Source organism: Panicum virgatum, chromosome 3N (genome assembly GCF_016808335.1).
Source record: "Panicum virgatum strain AP13 chromosome 3N, P.virgatum_v5, whole genome shotgun sequence".
Taxonomy (NCBI): Eukaryota; Viridiplantae; Streptophyta; class Magnoliopsida; order Poales; family Poaceae; genus Panicum; species Panicum virgatum.
Window position 1 is genome coordinate 25,202,983 of NC_053147.1, and position 18,715 is coordinate 25,221,697.

An 18,715-nucleotide genomic window follows, 5' to 3' on the forward strand; every position below is an offset into this window, starting at 1 on the left:
GCCCTCCATCTGATAAAATCCTACGGTGGTGAAGGTAGGAAGTAACTAGGATAAAGTACCTAGTGCTTCCAAAATGTGGGACCAAGTACCAAAAAGTATGACCTAATACTAATTCAATTTAATTTTTATAAATACTCCCTATAGATCAACAGTTAGAAAAAAGTTCAAGTTAAAAGTACCTGAAAGTACCCATTGGTACTTTACAATTATTGTAAAAGAACTCCCATATAAATTGTTGGTCAAAGTTTTACCTTGTAGACCACACTGATAAGGGGTGCTTAGCTTTCATGTGAATGTGTGTCAAGTTTCTGGTTTCAAATCATTAGAGTTTAAAATGTTCAAAAAAAAGAAAGAGTTAAATACACCAGCGGCCCTCGAACTTGTCCCCAGGTGCCACTTGGGTCCACGAACTTGCAAAATCGAAATTTGGCACCCTGAACTTGTTAAGTTATGCCACTTAGGTCCATACCCCTTCAGGGGGCATGAATATTTGCAAAAAAACCTTAAGTTTTATTATCTTCTACCTTCGCATCCTTGAGGGAGAGATAGTGAGGAGGCAGGGCTACCACACACGCCGCACGCCGGCCTCTGCGAGCCACTGGCCTCCACGGCCGCCCCAGCAACGCACAGCACGGCACGGCGGCCCCTGCGGCACGAGACGAGGCACGGTGCCGCAGCCACCGTCGTGGTCCGGAGCCGCGGAGGCGGGGCCCGCTTAGCGGCGCGGAGCCACGGAGCTCGAGGTGTTGAGGGACGGCATGGAGCTCGAGCAGGGAGGAGCCCCGGCGGCGGGGTCCATCTCCGCGACGCCTACGAGCACGTGGACGAGGCCCGCCCGTGGTACCGCGCCATCTGCGTCGACGGCGTGGTGGCGGGGTCCATCTCCGTGAAGCCGGGGGTCGCCGGCCGAGGAGTGGCGGCGCCCATTCAGGGCGCGCACTGGGGCCGCGGCGTGGTGATGCGCACGGTGCCGGCAGCGGCCGGGGCACGATAGCAGCCGGCGGAGCTGCGGGCGGCGGTGGGGCCCGACCATGGCCGGCGGAGCTTGACGAGGGCGACCGCAGCGGCGAGCTCGTGGGCGTGACGGGGCGCGACCGCGGCCGGCGGAGACGTGGGCGGCGGCGGGACCCGACCGCGGTTGGCGGAGCTCGACGAGGCTGACGGAGCCACGCGCGGCGGCGGGGCGCGGCCGCGGCATGCGGAGCCGCGCGTGGCGGCGACGCGGCGGTCGTGCGTGCGCGGCAGCTCGCCGACAACGCGGCGGTCGTGCACGTGGCCGCTCGTCGGGGACGCGCGTCACTGCCCGCCCACCGCCGCAGAGCATAGCAGAGCCGAGGCGCGAGGTCGAGCCTCGTGCTCGCCGGTGAGACGGAGCGCGTGAGCGAGACGAGCCCGTACGCGCCCAGCTTGCACTCGGCGCTCACCTGGCGGAGCAACTTCCGGACGGAGACCTTCCATGTCCTGTAGGCCTTCTCGAACAGGAAGAGCGACGCCTCCGCGAGCGCCACGGCGTAGAAGAGCAGGAGCGCCGCCCCTTCCCGAGCTGTCGTGCCCGCTGCCGCTGCCCGGCGTCTGCTCGCACCACGGCTTGAAGAAGGACGCCGACCCGCCGCCTCCAGTGCCGAGCCCGGCGGCGCCGGGGTGCTCCACGATGTCCAGCTGGATGCGCCGCCGCCACCAATTCTTCCCGCTGCGCCGACGGGGTGGGGCCCCTGCTCCGCCGTGCCACCGGCTCGAGACCGAGCAGAGGAAGCGGCAAGCCAGGGGCGGCGGCCGCGGAGGCCGCGAACTCTAAGGGCGGCGGCGAGCGCGGAGTTCGCAAGCTCCAGGGGCGGCGGCCACGAGCTCCAGGGGGCGGCGACTTCCGCGGCAGCCGCGAGCTCCTGTGGAAGGCGACGAGGCAGGGGGCGGCGGCGAGCTCCACACACTGGCGGAGGAAGCAGGGGAGGCATCGGGAGAGAGAAAGAGAGAGAACGGATGGGAGGGGGTGAAGGTAGAAGATATCAATTTTGGAGGGTTTTTTTGCATATATTCATGCCACGTGGCGTCATGTCAAGAGGTATGGATCTAAGTGGCACAACTTAACAAGTTCAGGGTCCCAGATTTCGATTTTGCAAGTTTGTGGACCTAAGTGGCACCTCAGGACAAGATCGAGGGCCGCTGGTGTATTTAACTCTAAAAGAAAACAAAAAATGGAACCTTCATCATGTTCTTCAACATTTTTCGTTACACAACAATTAGAAAATTAGACCAAAACAAAAACTGGAACCTTCTACTTTGCATACCCTCCACATATATTCTAATATGGTATCTGATTTAGTCAACACAATTTCTGTTTATTCCCAGGAGGTTACTTGACCCCTTATCAGGTCTTATCGTCTTATACAAGATCTATCCCATTGTCTTGAGGTGCCTGACAGGTGTGATCATCATCCTGATGTTTTCTGTTCTGCCAGTCAAGATTGGCACCACCCGTCTCCTCACTTGAAAGTTGTTCATACTGAGTTGTTGTTTCTGTTGTACTTGCAGCTGTCTCGTCATCTGAAGAACTATCACTTCATAGATCAGAAAATAAGGTATATTAGGTTTGAGTTCCTTGACTGCATTACGTGTGATTGTTTCCAGGAAATTGAATCCTACTTACTTCAGTGAGTAGATGATCAGTCCCATGGCTACAACTGCAAATGCTAAGTAGTAGAGCCAATGTACCTGTGGTGTACACATAAGATGTCAGAGCAGTAATAGAGCCAACATGTCTTTTCCTAAACATTTGGAATTGGACACAACTTTACCTTCTGATGATAGAAGAAAATTCGAATGGCGACCGCCCATATGTCAGTTGTTAAGAGTGAGAGGTTAAACATAGTTGATCCACTCATCTGCGAAGTTTGCCAGAAAGCTAAGTTACTACTACGCTGTTAAATGGCCATGAAAGAGCCATCTGAACTTTTACTTGGTGATGAGTAACATTGAGTGAAAATGTCCATAGAGTAGATCTGAACTGGTTCGAGAAGGTTAACCTTAAGAACAAAAGAACTAATGGTGCAGAACACAAAAGCTGCTATAACAAATCCTGTGAAAAGACTGATCTGGAACAATGTCAAAAAAGAGGGTGTGATTCTTCTTGCTGATCGATCAAAAAGGTCTATGGAACATTAAACAGTTTGGTAGGTCGAAGGGCCTAGTTTTCTCACCATTGTTGGAGACCAGTTAATTGTCTCTAGGTTCTTCCTCTCAAAAAGAGATCTGTGGTTTATGCTAGTTAATAGGGTAACATTAAACTTTACTTCATGAACATGCAGTGATTTTTCACCCCCAAAGTGGATAGAACTGTTTCTCTAACAAAAACAAGTCAACAGTTAGGATGGTCAATGAATCATGCTAGTTCAGTACTGATATGATGGAAAGGATACATCTGAATTCCTGTGACAAGCACCCCAAAGATCCCAAGCATTGCAATGAATTCAATTCGGTCTTTCTTCTTGACACAGTATTCCTGCACAATTCATTTTACAAACCATTAGAAATCAACAAGTATATTGGTGATAGCAGCAGATGTGGAATGACGTTTCTAACCTCCCCAACATTGCTAAACGCAAAACAAAATGTGGCAGCAATGATAAGAACATCCCCGAGAAGTGGCCTTTTACTTGCATCTGCAGAAAAGTGAGCTATGCTCAAGATTTTCATAGACTGCCCATAATGTTCATAAAGGAAACTTTTTATCTTTCCATCCTCCTTTAAATGATTTTGTTGGCATTAGTACAGTTGATCCCACTGTTAAATCTGTAGTCATGAATTTCTTAATCTGTTACTGACATTCTGAACATGCAGCTGCCTACTTACCTTGAACATCTGGCGAATTTGAATCTGAGAGGAGTACCAGGGAGAGTCCTGCCATGCAAGTGCCTGCTCCTACAAATTGCCAAAAAGAATATCTTGTGCCTAGTGCAAACCTGGTGAGGAGCATGACCCAGGGAATAGTCCAACAGTCCAACAAGTTTATGCTGGTGATGTATGAATACTGGTATGCCCTGATAGCTGCAACACAAGTTCACAATGATTTGCAGCCATAATTTTCTTGTTTCACATGAAGCTATTGCCTACTGCCAATCGGCAATTCAAAGTTCAAACTGTTTCCTTTTCCAATCTACTCACAAAGAAAGTTTCCCTGAACATCGATGAAGACAAGGGCTAGGTACCAATACCATGGTATCTGCAATACGTGTGAAAAGATCAGTGAGTAATGAGCCACTAAATGTTCAAATTCCATTCTTACACTGTTAGACAGCTTCTCTTACAAACTTACAAGCAGTTTTTGTCGTCGGTGCAGGAGAATCGTTCCGTAGACCAGAGCTAACAACATGTATACGAGGAATGATTGTGCCAGTGGTGCGTCAACTCCTGAAAGTGATGCCTGCATTTATCTCTATTGATAGAAGAAGCCTGCATTTTATCAAATAACTATGCATACACTCGATACAAAAAGATGTTTGCAATTTACCGAGATTGCTGATGACAGAGGTGGTAAAGCTGCTGATGGCCAAGGAGAAGGAGACTATCTGACCGAGGAAGAGCGAGAACAACAACCTCCATGTATCCCTCTTGACCTCCATGAGCCTGAGCGCGATCCAGGAAAGCCTCAGGTCAGAATTTAGACAACGGGCATGGGCCAAATTTATGAGAGCTTCAGAGAGAGGGTGCAGGAGACTAGGAGAGTAACTGCCTAACTGGGAACACCAGTTTACAGTGGCCTCCAACTCAGGAACTCCTGCCCTCAGAGCAAAACAAAACAAGCCAGCTCATAGTTAGAACGAAGACAAGAGAGAATACGTTGTACTGCTTTAAAAAGGCGACCTAGCATCTTTCTGGGGTCTTTAAAAAGAGCGGAATAATACAATTTATGATGCCATACTGGTTGGTGGGCTGACGACAGGCTTGCAGGTGGTCAGTGGTGATGCATGTCAAATGGCTGTTATCTTTCGCCATGCGAAGTGAAAATGGACTGCAGCAATTTGCCCACTCTTTTCTAAGTTATACCCTTGAACCTTATGTAAAGATGCGTAAGAGCATCTTCAAAAGTTTGTCATATTCTACTTGGCAAATCTTGTGATTTGCCAACTCTCAAAACTATTTGCCAAGTAAAAAGACAGTTCCTCTCCAATAGTTTACTATTTCGGACTTGGCAAAATAAAAAAAGGCAATAGACAGCATCCAAGCAGGGAGAAGACTTTATTTTCGTGGTCAGTACGCAGCATGCAAGTAGGGAGAGGATTTGCCAAGCCCTTTTCCAAATTGCCATATATGCGCGGTGAGGGAAGATTTTTTGCCAAGTTGACATATTTTACCAAATCGTTTGCCAAATTATTGGAGGGGTGTTTTAAACATTTTTACTAAAAATCAAAGATGCCAATTCTATTTGCCAAACTATTGGAGATGCTCTAACAAAAGAAAGCTAGCCTAGATCTAGCGGCCGCTAATAAACAAGTTTAAGCTTTAGGACTCGCAGTCACCAAGAACAGTAAAATCAGTAGTAGCAAAGAGGAACAAAAACGTATCCTAGCTTGATTGCAAGATTTCTCCTCCAAATTTCTTCTAGGTGGGGCTTAATCTAAAGAATCGTACAAAGGTCCAAAATATCCTCAAGTTGGCCAAAAAGTTAACTTCTTTTGATGTGTGAGGGTTGGATCCACCTTAGCTAGGATCCAAACGGCCCTCGTGGTATCCATAAATTATGTTATTATATAATGATGAGTATGTCAGATTACTTTAAAAGAATATTAGGTACGTTGGGCACTCTTTATACGTGCCTTGCCTTAGATCTAGCCTCCCATGTGTTAGATGTTCCCTCTAAAGAATAGAGCTCTATAGCGATGACATTTGAATTTCTTTGTCTTGGTCATAAGTTGATGTTGCAATTTAACATTTATTGTTTCATCCTGCTGTTGAAATCAAATCATCCTAGCGTTTGATTGTGACGGATATCTATCCTAGATTTTAGGGATGATACGAGTGTCTGGTAGAGGATGAAATGGTTCTATTTCGCATTTGGTTCGAAGGATGAAGAGACATTTTTTTTGGAAAAAGGAAATTTTATTGATTTCAAGCACAATACATCAAGGTGATACATAGTTTTGAAATTTTTCGGACCTCTGTCTGAACGACCCACAACTTAAACAGAGTTTGATATATATCCTTCCACACTAATGACTGTCAGTCCTAAGATTGACCGCCATCCATGTGCTCGGGCAAAAAAAACCTTGGCCACCTGTGCCAAGAAATGAGAAGCCGCTACAAGTTTGTCCTGCAAAGTATGCTTCTGAAGGATAGCCCAAGTATGGAGCCAGTGCGTAGTTGAGTAGATAACCTGCAAAAAGGAAGATTTTTTTGTTATCGAACACCACAACATTTCTGTATAGCCAAACAGACCAACACAAGATTGTCGCGCCTTGAAGTACTAGTGGCTTATATTCTTTATGAATTCCATTGAGCCAGCTCCCAAACATTCTTTGCATATTATAAGGTTTTGGTATACCCCAGGCTGCATAGACCGCTCGCAAATTGGCAGTCAAAAAACAAATGTTGCATCGTTTCATTTTTATGAAAGAAACACACTGTTGGTTGAATTACGTTTTGCAAAATTATCTTTTGTAAGAATAACGCCTCGTCTAAGATACCAGAGGAATATTTTTATCTTGAGTGGGGCTTTTAATTTCCATATTCTCTTATTTAGGTTGGAAATATTTTGATTGATTAAACCCAGATAATGTGATTTTAGCAAAAAAATACCTGTCTAGTCTAAATTCCATTTAAAGTCATTTCTTTCTTGGCTGAGAGCAATAATTGGTAGCCGTGAGACAAGATTGTTCCGCATCACCAGCTTATTGCCAATTAGATCTCTACGCTAGAAGACGTTCGGGATCTATGTACTTAGTACATCAGCCACCGTATCCTGCTTTTTCCTGACTATATTATAAAGTTGTGGGTATGGATCGCATAAAGGACTATTTCCTAACCAAGAATCTTCCCAGAATCTTACTTGAGACCCATCCTTTATAACGAATGTTCTGAATCTTAGAAAATCTCGTTTTATCTTCATCAGGCTTGCCCAGAAATGTGAATCTCCGCTCTTCCATTGGGTCTATTCCAACGGCTTAGACTATAGTTATTTATTGCGTAAGATCTGCTGCCAATTATCATCTATAAGTATAGCCACTTACTGAGTAAAACTATGTACTTTAATTTAAAATTGTGAATCCTAGTCCCCCTTGATCCTTGGGTTGACACAAGATGTCCCACTTTGCTAGTCGATACTTTCTTTTATGCTTGTTACTTTGTAAAAAAATCTAGATCGAAAATAGTCCAGCTTTTTACGAACCCCTTTTAGGATTTTAAAGAAGGACATCATGTACTCCCTCCGTCCCAAAAAACAAGTCACCCTAGGATTCAAAATTTGTCCCAGAAAACAAGGCATCCTACTCTATTTAGAAAGTGCATGCCCATGCAAGAATCACTTATTGGCAAATATGGATAATATATAGGGACAAATGTGGTCATTTTACCTTCTTGTTAAGTTGTCCTAGAATTCTTAGGATGACTTATTTTTTTGGGATGGAGGGAGTACATGGGTAAGTGCTAAGAACAGAATTAATGGGAGTTAAACGACCTCCAGTTGAAAGGTGTTTACCTTTCCAACTACTGAGACATTTTTCAAACCGTTTTTGAATCTTCAGCCAGTCGCTATTAAACAATTTCTATAATGAATCGGAATACCTAAGTATCGGATAGGGAAAGATCGTGGATTACAACCAAACGATTCCATGTACTAACTTTCGCAATTTTTCGCTTCGCCAAAGCAGAAAATTTCACTCTTATGGAAATTAATTTTGAGACTCGATAGCTGCTCAAAAGCACAAAGAATAGTCTCCAGGTTATGGTCCATAAAGAGGATAGTATCATCAGCATATTCGCTGTGTTCGTTTGGCTGTAGCTGGTGCTGATTTGTTATGAGAGAACTGTACTGCTGACTGATTGGTAGCTGGTGGTTGGTGCTAAATTAGTATAAGAGAATAGTAGTGCTGGTTGGCTGGCTAACAAGCCAGACGAGCTATTGTAGGAGGAGACATGGAGTGGGATCCGTTAGCTACTATCACTGTGGGGTCCATCTGGCACCCTGTTCTTCCGCGTGCTTGCCTGCTGCCCCGTCCGCGTCTGCCTCCTCGGGGTGGGCAAATATAACCGAGAACCGAACCGTAAATACCGAGAACCGGAACCGAAAGAACCGGAACCGAGGAAATTTGGTTCTGCTTCGGTTCCTGGTTCTGAGGAACCGAATTTTACTCGGTTCTTCGGTTCTTAAGTTCGGTTAACCGAAGAACCGAGCCCACACAAATTTAGTCCAACTAGTCTATCCAAGGCCCAATCCGGCCCAACTACAAACCCTACCCCGAGTCATCCCCACCTCAGCCGCCTGACTCCCCCCAACCCGCGCGCACCCAGGCGGCCACCCCGCCCGCTCGACTGCTCGACCACGCCGCCACGCCAGCCCCCGCAGTCGCCTGGCCCCCGCCTCGCCCCGCTCGGCCGCACGGCCACGCATCCGCGCCCCACGGCCCTGACCTCCGACGGCGGCGGGCCCTTGCCTCCCTGCGCCTCCCTCCCTCCCTCCCTCCTGGCTCGACCTCGCGGCCGCAAGAGCAACGGCAGCAGCATGCAGCCACGAAACGGTTCGGCGGCGGCGGATCGACGGTGGGGGCCGCGGGACGGCGCGGCGGAGGCGGATCGACGGTGGGGGGCCGCGGGACGGCGCAGCGGCGGCGGATCGACGACGGATCGACGACGGGACGGCGCGGCGGCGGCGGATCGACGACGGGGCCCGCGGGACGGCGCGGCGGCGGCGGATCGACGACGGGGGGCGCGGGACGGCGCGGCGGCGCCCAGCGAGGTGCGGTGGCAGCACCCTCTCCAGTGGACTCGGTAAGTTCGGTAATAACCGAAACCGAACCGAACTTACCGAAACCGAACTTCCTCGGTGCCTATTCCTGTAAAGAACCGATCGGTCTCTGATTCTTAGGTACCGAACTTGTACAAAACCCGAAGAACCGAACCGATCGGTTCGGGAGGAACCGAATGCCCAGGCCTGCTGCCTCCACCGCTCCCGCTGATGCCCTGCATCCCGCAGCATACATACGCCTCGCCACGAGCAGCCATGGCAGTGACGCCACCGTCTGTGGACTGTGGGCCGATGCGGCTCGTCGGCTCGAGCTGGTGCGGCCAAGCCAATGCCCCCTTGTGCCGCCCACTGCCCTGTGCTGATGCCACCCCACACCTCCCGCTTATTGACGCTATCGCCGACCGCTGCCGCTTGCTGATGCAGCCCTCACATCCCCGGCTTGCTGGCGCCTACCGCCGGTCCGAAGCTTCGCCTCGCCGGAGATGAAGCCCGAGCCACTCGCCCGCGCCGTTCTCGAGTCAAGCCTCGCCGGAACGGTTCGCCCACGACGTCCTCGAGTCGAACCTTGCCGGGGCCATTCGCCCGCACGCACCTGGAGCTTCACCTCGTCAAGCATGGGCTGGCGGCGCAAGGCATCTCGCGGCTTGCGCCGTCGAAATCGAAATGTGAATCATAAGCGAATATTCCCTTGCTAGGATGGCTCTATCCCTACACTCTTGAACCACGTTTTTTTTGTTGGGTTTGTTTTTTGGTTGACCTCGGTCATCAACAGAACCGAGAGGAAAAGGGGTACTCACCCCGTGAGACTAGGAAACATAGAACAAACCCAGTCCGTTTTTACCCTGATCGGGAGGCAAAACCTATGCCTACACGGGCTCGGCCCTGGGCCTACAGTGCTTATAAATAAGAGAGGAGAAACCCCAAGGTTGACACACTCATCATTTTCCACCACCACCGATCGCTAAGAGCGCTGGAAGGCTCAGAAGCTCGAGTACCTCGACTGGGGCAGTGCCAGTGGCGACCTGAAGGCCGCCGCTACCCCGAGAGGATGCTGAAGGAGCGTCTACGCTACATCCCTGACAACGCCCACGCCATCGACGACGTGACGACTACACCGACTTCCACCGGCGCCATGGACACCACGACCTCCAGTATAAGCCGAACCCTACCATTCCGCATTAGATCTTGTACTAGGTGTGATCTACTTTGGATTAGTGATCCTGGCTAAGTTAAGTTTTGTTAGATCAATACTAACAATTGGTATCAGTCGCCTCTGCTAATCCGATCTAGATCCCCTAGACAAAACCCTAAGATTAGGTTCGGTTCAAAGGTGTAGATCTATTTGTGCATGATCCATTTCATGTTTTATTCTACTCAGTTAAGTTTCAAATCATGCATATATGTTTCTAGTCAATATTTACTTAAGTCAGTAATGTTAGCATGCCTAGAGCTCTAGATCTGTTAAGTTTTCTAGGTGTTCTTCATGTTTTAGTGTAAGCATCAGTCACGAATTAGTCATCCCAGCCCAAAACCCGCAAGTTTTTATCAGCTTTTCGCAGCAATTACAAGAGGGAAAGGGGGAAATCTCAGATCAAAAGCAAAACTCAATCCCAAATCCCCACCGAATCCCCAAACCCTAACCCTACATAAGATTTAAATAAAATAAGAAAATGGGACTCCACCTCTGGTGTCCACGTGCGGCATCAGTTGCCGCTGCGCGTGCACGTCGGCGTCCCTCCGCTGAGCCGTACCGGCCTCCTCCTTGCGGCGCATGAGCTCACACCGCCGTCGGCCATCGAGCCCCGGCGGAGCCCCTCGGCGGCCCGCGCACAAGACGCACACGGTGCCACAGAGAGGGCCCACGGAGCTCTGGCCAGTCAGACAAGGAGCGGGCGGCGGCGCCACCGGCAGCCGCCCTGAGGTGAGCCGCTCGCGGAAGGGGAAGGGGAAGAAATGAGTTAGGGTTTCCCCTCTTCCGATTTTTTCGGCCTTTTAAAGCCTACCCAAACCGTTGTCAGCCGTCGGATCAGTATCGACGGCGCAGATCGACTCCGGGGGGTGGGGGGAGCGCATGGCGCTGTGCCGCCGCATCCGCTGAGCCGCTGAGCTGGGCTGCGCCATTTTCTTTGTTGGGCCGTGCGCGCGCACATGGGCCATTTGCTGGGCGCGCTGGCTGGTTGAGGGCGCGGCGCGTCCGCGGGCTGCTCCTGGGCCATTTTCGTTTTCGGGCCGATTTTCAGTTTTCCAGCCCCTTTTAAGTATTAAGCTCAATTTAATTCCTGCATTAAATTCAGTTAAGTTATCGCATGAGTAATTTTAAGTAGTTGGTGTTTATTTCATGTTTATAAGTTTATTCTACCACTATGTTTTGAGATGCCACTAAATAAATGGAACCACCGAGAAATTTATTTAGAGTAAACTTGTGATTATTTCTGACTACCGTTGTTTAATCATAAGTATTAAGACAAAATTTCGTTTGTTTTCCCCACCGGTGATGCAAATTGAAATTTTAATTGCGTGATGTTAATCAGACCACCGTAGGATTATTACCATGCTTTTATTTGCATTTCATTGTATATGATTACTAAGATAAGTTTTCTTTGATTTTCAGTGACAAATGTCAATGATGTGGCCTCCTACCTGAACAACATTGAGCCGCTCAATGGATCGAATTTTCCTGACTGGAAGGGCAAGGTCATGACGTGCTTGGCTTGGAATGATCTTGATTTGGCATCAAGGGAGGATAAGCCTGCTGTTGCTGCAAGACAGACTTCCGCTGGTCTGGAAAAGTGGGCAAGGTCAGACCGTATGGCGATCATGGTCATGTCTCAGACCATCAGTGCTGGGATTAAGGGCGCCATCCCCACTAAGGATGCACTGGGAGCAGATTTGAGTGCTAAGGCCTTTCTGGCAAAGATTGAGGAAAACTTCAAGAGTTCATTTAAGACTTATGCAAGCACTCTCATCATGAAGTTAGTGGCCTCTCGGTATGATGGTAAGACTTGCATCAGGCAGCACATTCTCAACATGTGTGACATGGCCAACAGGCTTAAGGAGATGCAGATGGAGATCTCAGATGGTTTTCTTGTTCACTTCATCATGACCTCGCTTCCCTCATAGTACAATGCTTTTATGATTAGTTACAACACCAACAAGGCCATTTGGTCTATCAGTGAGCTAATCAGTTACTGTGTTGAGGAAGAAGAGAGGCTTAGGACTGAGAAGATGAAGGATGTGGCGAACATAGTCCATCACATGAACATCAATGACAATCTTCCTAAGAACCAGGATGAGTCAGGTAGCAGCAAGCAAGGCCAGAAAAAAGCATAAGAAGAAAGGGAACTAGAACTTTGGTCCCAGGAACAACAACAAGTTCAAGCAAGGCAAGCAGTCTCAAGGCGGAAAGATGTTGTGTTCATTCTGTGCTTCACCCAAGCATCTTCAAAAGAGTTGTCCAGGCTTTAAGGAATGGTTGAAACAGAAAGGTAATATTAAATTTGATGTTGTTTCTTTCATTAATGAGTTGTTCTTAGCACATTTATCCCCTAAAACTTGGTTAATTGACTCAGGTGCCACTTTGCATATTTCTAATTCGTTACAGGTATTCCGTTCGATCCGAACTATAAGAAGGGGGGAGCGAACCCTAAGAGTGGCTGATGGGAACATAGTTGAAGTCGAAGGCGTTGGAAGCTTCTCCTTAAAGTTGCCAGGCGGCTTCCAGCTTAATTTAGATTATGTCCTTTATGTTCCTAATTTAAAGAGAAATATTATTTCCGTTTCGCGTTTAGATAAATCAGGACATGTGTGTGAGTTTGGCAACTCGGTTTGCAACATTAAATTTCATAATATTAGTGTCAGCCTTGGTCATTTGCAAGGCGATCTTTATTTGCTCTCTCTTGATGATAATTATTATGTAATGAATGTTTGTGATGCGATGCATAAGCGTAAGTGCGATAATGAGACTTCTTCGAAATTGTGGCATTGTCGCATTGGCCACATTTCGAGGGAGAGAATGGAGGGTCTCATTAAATATGAGATACTTCAGGAATTAGACTTTTCAGATTCAGAGCAGTGCATTAAGGGAAAATATGCTAAGACTATTAAGAAAGGAGCGACTAGGAGTACAGGCGTATTAGAAATAATTCACACAGACATCTATGGCCCTCTCTTAGTAACATCGGTAGATTATTATGATTCTTTTATAACATTCACTGATGATTATTCCTATTATGGACATATTTACCCCATCCATAAGCGTTCATACGTTTTAGAAATATTTAAGATTTATAAGGCGAAAGTTGAGAAACAGCACAACACTTCCATTAAAAATGTAAGATCAGACCGGGGAGATGAATATTATGGAAAATACGCTCAATATGGTCAGATTAAGGGACCATTCGCTAAGTACTTAGAAGAAAATGGCATAAGAGCTCAGAACTCTATGCCAGGCGAACCACAGCAAAATGGAGTTGCTGAGCGACGAGACTGTACGCTGCTTGATATGGTACGGAGCATGCTCAGTTATTCTAGCTTGCCTGTGGAGCTGTGGATGGAAGCATTAAAAATAGCTGCTCACATACTTAATCGAGTTCCATTTAAGTCAGTTCCCAAGACACCTTTTGAGTTGTGGAATGGGAGGAAACCATCACTTAATTATTTAAAAGTGTGGGGCTGTCCTGCTGAAGCAAAGTTATTTGATCCACAGCAAAAGAAATTAGATTCTAAGACGGTAAGCTGCCACTTCATTGGATACCCAGAAAAGTCTAAGGGGTAGCGATTCTACTGTTCTGGTCGTCACACTAAGTTCGTAGAAACTAGACTGGCTGTGTTCTTAGAGGACTCAGGAATTAGTGGGAGTTTTCCAAGGAGGGAAGTGAGTCTCGAAGAACTACGGGTTGAGCTTCCTGATTCAGTGATCCAAGAGCCCACAGAAGTATATCAGTTTGTACCACCAGTCATCCCTCCTGTTCAGGTAAGTGGCGTCATGCCATCTACTGCTGCTCAGCAGGAAAACATGGAGCAAATGGTTGAGGACCAGGCGCAACCTGCACCACAAAATCAAATTCCTCAACCAATTCCTCAACCAGTTGCGATTGAACCAGTAAGAAGGTCGCAACGGGAAAAGAGATAAGCTATTCCTGATTATTATGAGACATACTTAAGTGAGGACATATATGATATCGGGAATATAAATGACCCTGCCACATTCAGGCAGGCAGTGTCAAGTGAGAATTCCACTAAATAGATTGAGGCCATGAAAGATGAGTTAAGATCTATGAGTACTAATAAAGTATGGGATTTAGTAGAAATTTCCGATGGAGTCAAACTAGTAGGCTGTAAATGGGTCTACAAAACCAAACATGATTCCAAAGGGAAGGTCGAACGATTCAAAGCTAGGCTCGTAGCAAAAGGGTTTACACAGAAGGAAGAAATTGATTATAATGAGACATTTTCTCCCGTGTCTACCAAAGATTAATTTATTATCGTCATGGCATTAGTAGCCTATTTTGATATGGAGCTACATCAGATGGATGTTAAGACTGCATTCTTAAATGGAGACTTAAATGAAACAATCTTTATGGCACAGCCAGAAGGTTTTGCCATAAAGGGTAAGGAACATATGGGATGCAAATTAAAAAAATCTATTTATGGACTTAAGCAAGCGTCTAGGCAGTGGAACCTTAAATTCCATAAGGTCATTAAGAAATTCGGATTTAAGGAGAATGATGTGGAGTTGTATCTATGTCAAAGTTAAGGGCGGAAAATTAATAATTCAAGTACTGTATGTAGATGACATACTATTAGCGTGCAACGATAAGAATATGTTGCATGAGACTAAGAATTTTCTTTTATCCAACTTCAATATGAAGGATCTTGGTGAAGCCTCATATGTTCTTGGCATTGAGATACACCGAGATAGAGCCCAAAGAGTACTAGGGTTATCTCAGAAAGCTTATATTGAGAAAATGCTTAAGAGATATAACATGGATAAGTGCAACACTTCACCTGTTCCTATTCAAAAGGGCGATAAGTTTAATCAAGCGCAATGCCCTAAGAATGACTTAGAAAGAGTAAGAATGACTTAGAAAGAGAAAGAATGAACAACGTTCCTTATGCATCAGCTGTCGGAAGTTTGATGTATGCACAAGTCTGTACGCGTCCAGATTTGGTATTTGCAACCGGAGTTTTTAGTAGATATCGGTCAAATCCAGGATGGGCTCACTGGGTAGTGTCAAGAAGGCGTTAAGATATTGCCAGGGCACTAAAGACTACATGCTCACATATAAGAGGACAGGCAATTTTGAGGCTGTATGTTACACTGATGTTGATCTTGCTGGTGATGAAGATGATAGAAAATCCACTTCTGGATATATCTTCACTCTGGCAGGGGGAGCAATTTCATGGAGAAGTGGTAAGCAAGGTGTAACTGCTGCATCTACGATGCAAGCTGAATTTGTGGCATGTTATGATGCAACAGGACAGGCAGTGTGGCTTAAGAATTTTATTCCGGCATTAAGAATTGTGGATAGTATCTCGAGACGTATCACAATGCACTGCGATAATCAATCTGCAGTATTCTTTTGCGCAAACGATAAGTTGTCTGGTGCTTCTAAGCACATTGACCTCAAGTATCGTGTCGTGAAAGATAGAAACCGGGACCGCACAATTAAGATTGAGCATATAAGTACTACAACAAATATTGCGGATCCGCTCACGAAAGGTTTATCACCATCCCTCTTTCAGAAACATGTCCTAGGTATGGATTTGGTTGGTACCTTAGATCAGGTCCTGCTTCAGGGCCATTAAAATTTCCCCAGATAAGAATAAGAGTCTTGACAAAGTTTTTCAGTAAGGCTATGAGTAATGTTATCCCAGTATGCAGTTGTGCTGCTGACGATGCATTGGTCTGGTACTTGCTGATTTACGGAGGATGGATTTTAGTTTAAGTTAAGTATAAATTAGTGACCGAATAAACATTAAGTTTAAGTTAAGAATAAGTTGTTGACCTTCGGTTAAGGGGAAGATTGTTGGGTTTGTTTTTTGGTTGACCTCGGTCATCAACAGAATCGAGAGGAAAAGGGGTACTCGCCCTATGAGACTAGGAAACAATAGAACAAACCCAGTCCATTTTTGCCGTTATCGGGAGGCAAAACCTAAGTTTACACGGGCTCGGCCCTGGGCCTACAGTGCTTATAAATAAGAGAGGAGAAACCCCAAGGTTGACACACTCATCATTTTCCACAATTACCGATCGCTAAGAGCGCTGGAAGGCTCAGAAGCTCGAGTACCTCGAACGGGGCAGTGCCGGTGGCGACCTGAAGGCCGCCGCTACCCCGAGAGGATGCTGAAGGAGCGTCTGCGCTACATCCCCGACAGCGCCCACGCCATCGACGACGTGACAACTACACCGACTTCCACCGATGCCATGGACACCACGATCGCCGGTATAAGCCGAACCCTACCATTCCACATTAGATCTTGTACTAGGTGTGATCTACTTTGGATTTTTGATTTTGGCTAAGTTAAGTTTTGTTAGATCAATCCTAACATTTTTTTAAAAAAAAAAAACACTCTTGAACAAGGGATAGAACGACGGCTTGGTTCCAGCTCGCTTCCGAACTAAAGACTCCCTAACTCTCTTGGTTCTTATATCAGCCGAAGGGATAAATTGCAACGAAAATGTGTTCTTGAAACTTATTCCACGTTTTATTCCACGTTTTCTTCGTATTCGTATATCATTAGATTCCATGGTGCAGTATTTCACGGCACGTCCTGTGGGCTTGGTTGTATACACTTAAGGTGACAGGTCACGCGTGGTGTGCCGCATTCCAACCTAATAAATCTGAGTTTGCATTTGGAGAGGGAAAGATATGTGTATGCATGCAGATAAAACAAAACAATGACATCATCCATATGCAAATATATTTGGAACAAAACAATCTATAAATTTTAGAGGAATGTCCAAATTAAATTCTGATTGCAGCATCGTATTTCTTGCGTCAATATCTTCAAAACAAGACTACACTAAACTATATTTGGAAAATTTCATTTTTAGACTTTTTTTAATAAAGCTCGAATTTATGAACTACTACGAACAAATCATATCTCTTTGCAAACAAAATATTAAACTCGACGAACAAACAATAGTTCGTACATGCATATTGTCAGCTAAATAGGAAAGAGGTTCCACAAATGCATATAAAAGAAGAATCCTGGGAACAAATAATTATTTTTATGAATAAAAAATTAAATACAACAAACACATAATAATATACAACGACCAGAATATTATACATCATGAATATTTTATTGAATATGATAGATTTTAAAAATGGATATCACGAACGAATAAGCTAACATCATGAAATAATTTGATCTACAATACGAACAAATGAGTCAACATCACAGAACAATTTAATCTACAAAGTGAAATAAATTTTGGTGGAATAAATCAACATAAAATTCAAGGAAGAAACTAAAAATAAAAGGGGGGAAAGAAGAAAGAAGAAAATATGTTAAAAAGGTGAAAAATAACGGAAGGAAAAATAAAAGACAAAATGTGAAGGAAAAAGAATGAGCTGGTGCTCCATCTAAATATTATTGGGCCGAATCCAACCCAAGAGTGGTACGTGCGGATCGCCGTTCTGCGACACGCGCGATGTATAGCCCGCGCGGCTCATTAACGCCAACACGCGCTACCTATTCGATGGAAGGGCCTACCAGAGAATTACCACGCCGCCAAACCCCTACGCGCGGCCCGTGTTAGGTTTTATACTCGCATCAAAGTGGCCTGTTTTGTTCTTTGTTGGCAAAATGGACCTTGTATTGCAGTGAGCCCAATGGGTCAAAGTTTAAAGCCCTTTTCGTGGTGGACTTGAGGCCCACAAACAAATACTATCCCTCAAGGAGGACTGTACGTAGGAACGCATTGCTGGAGTTGTGGCGGCGGTTTTTTTATTTTTTATTTTTTAATTTCGTTTTTTATAAAAATATATTTTCGTTCTCGAAATTTACAGAAATATACCCGGCCGCCCCGCTGCCGAGCGGCGGCACCTGGTCGCCCCACTGCCGGGTGGCAGGGGCTTTTCTGCAAAAGTTTTCGCGGAAAATTTGCGCGCGGCCCCCTGGAGGACAGGCCGCCCGGCAGCGGGGCGACCAGCTCCCACAAGTTATATATAAGGGTTGGCTGGACCCCCACCACTCATTTACATCACTAAAATTTCAGAAAAAAAAAGAGAGGGAGGGAGCGAGAGAGGCGAAGCCCTACCGGATTTTCAAGCCGGCGACTGCAGGTAACCAAAATTCTTCTATACTTTACAAATAGTTTATGTTGTAATTATTTTTGTTGAAACAGTATATTAGCAATCAGTTTGATACATGTGTTGATACAGTACATGGCATCTTAAGAATCCACCTACATTCCGGATTGCTTGATAACGCCGAAAGGCAAGGTGTTTTACAGATGTAAGAAGCCACAGCTTCTTCACTTACCATGCTCCCATGTCATTGCGGCATATTCAGAATCACCATGTTCGGCAGGCTGGAGCTGGAGGTTGGAGCTGGAGTGGTGTGAGAGAAAAATACTGTTCGGCAGGCTGGAGCTGGAGACTGGAGCTGGAGGAATATGAGAAAGAAATCCTGTAGTTGGTGACCAGCCGAACAGAGGCAATATGGGTTAGAACCTGGGGTTTTTGTTTCAGAATATTACAGAAAAGAAACCGCTGCGCACACTTGGGGCCATGAGATATATGGCATAAGCAG

At 46.1% G+C, this 18,715-nt stretch overlaps 2 protein-coding genes and 1 long non-coding RNA gene across 3 annotated transcripts; 2 read left to right on the forward strand and 1 right to left on the reverse strand.

The window, feature by feature from the left end:
- Nucleotides 1-2,176: 2,176 nt before the first annotated feature.
- On the reverse strand, nucleotides 2,177-4,650 carry LOC120665327 (solute carrier family 35 member F2-like). Its single transcript, XM_039944869.1, has 11 exons — nucleotides 4,505-4,650; nucleotides 4,310-4,404; nucleotides 4,159-4,216; nucleotides 3,847-4,041; nucleotides 3,577-3,656; nucleotides 3,414-3,496; nucleotides 3,195-3,246; nucleotides 3,021-3,089; nucleotides 2,793-2,879; nucleotides 2,645-2,709; nucleotides 2,177-2,555 (listed from the first exon to the last, which is right to left on the reverse strand). Exons 1-11 carry the CDS (start codon nucleotides 4,614-4,616, stop codon nucleotides 2,381-2,383), a joined length of 1,071 nt encoding a protein of 356 aa, XP_039800803.1. The 5' UTR covers nucleotides 4,617-4,650; the 3' UTR covers nucleotides 2,177-2,380.
- Nucleotides 2,527-4,645, forward strand: LOC120665328. Its single transcript, XR_005671145.1, has 3 exons — nucleotides 2,527-2,576; nucleotides 3,835-4,239; nucleotides 4,334-4,645. It is a non-coding gene; the product is annotated as an uncharacterized LOC120665328 (long non-coding RNA).
- A 5,351-nt stretch (nucleotides 4,651-10,001) lies between the features above and the next one.
- LOC120667692 lies at nucleotides 10,002-12,073 on the forward strand. Its single transcript, XM_039947715.1, has 2 exons — nucleotides 10,002-10,104; nucleotides 11,565-12,073. The coding sequence occupies exons 1-2, from the start codon at nucleotides 10,002-10,004 to the stop codon at nucleotides 12,071-12,073; spliced, it is 612 nt and encodes a 203-aa protein (XP_039803649.1).
- The last annotated feature ends 6,642 nt before the right edge of the window (nucleotides 12,074-18,715 follow it).

What these genes read in the sequence shown, in the direction of transcription:
- LOC120665327 (XM_039944869.1), bottom strand. Translation starts at nt 4,616, where the DNA reads ATGGAGGTCAAGAGGGATACATGGAGGTTGTTGTTCTCGCTCTTCCTC. An exon ending in CTTGTCACAGGAATTCAGAT is followed by an intron (nt 3,247 to 3,413) that starts GTATCCTTTCCA and finishes CATAAACCACAG; the next exon opens with ATCTCTTTTTGAGAGGAAGA. An exon ending in TTAACTGGTCTCCAACAATG is followed by an intron (nt 3,090 to 3,194) that starts GTGAGAAAACTA and finishes ACATTGTTCCAG; the next exon opens with ATCAGTCTTTTCACAGGATT.
- LOC120667692 (XM_039947715.1), top strand. Translation starts at nt 10,002, where the DNA reads ATGCTGAAGGAGCGTCTACGCTACATCCCTGACAACGCCCACGCCATC. An exon ending in CATGGACACCACGACCTCCA is followed by an intron (nt 10,105 to 11,564) that starts GTATAAGCCGAA and finishes TTTGATTTTCAG; the next exon opens with TGACAAATGTCAATGATGTG.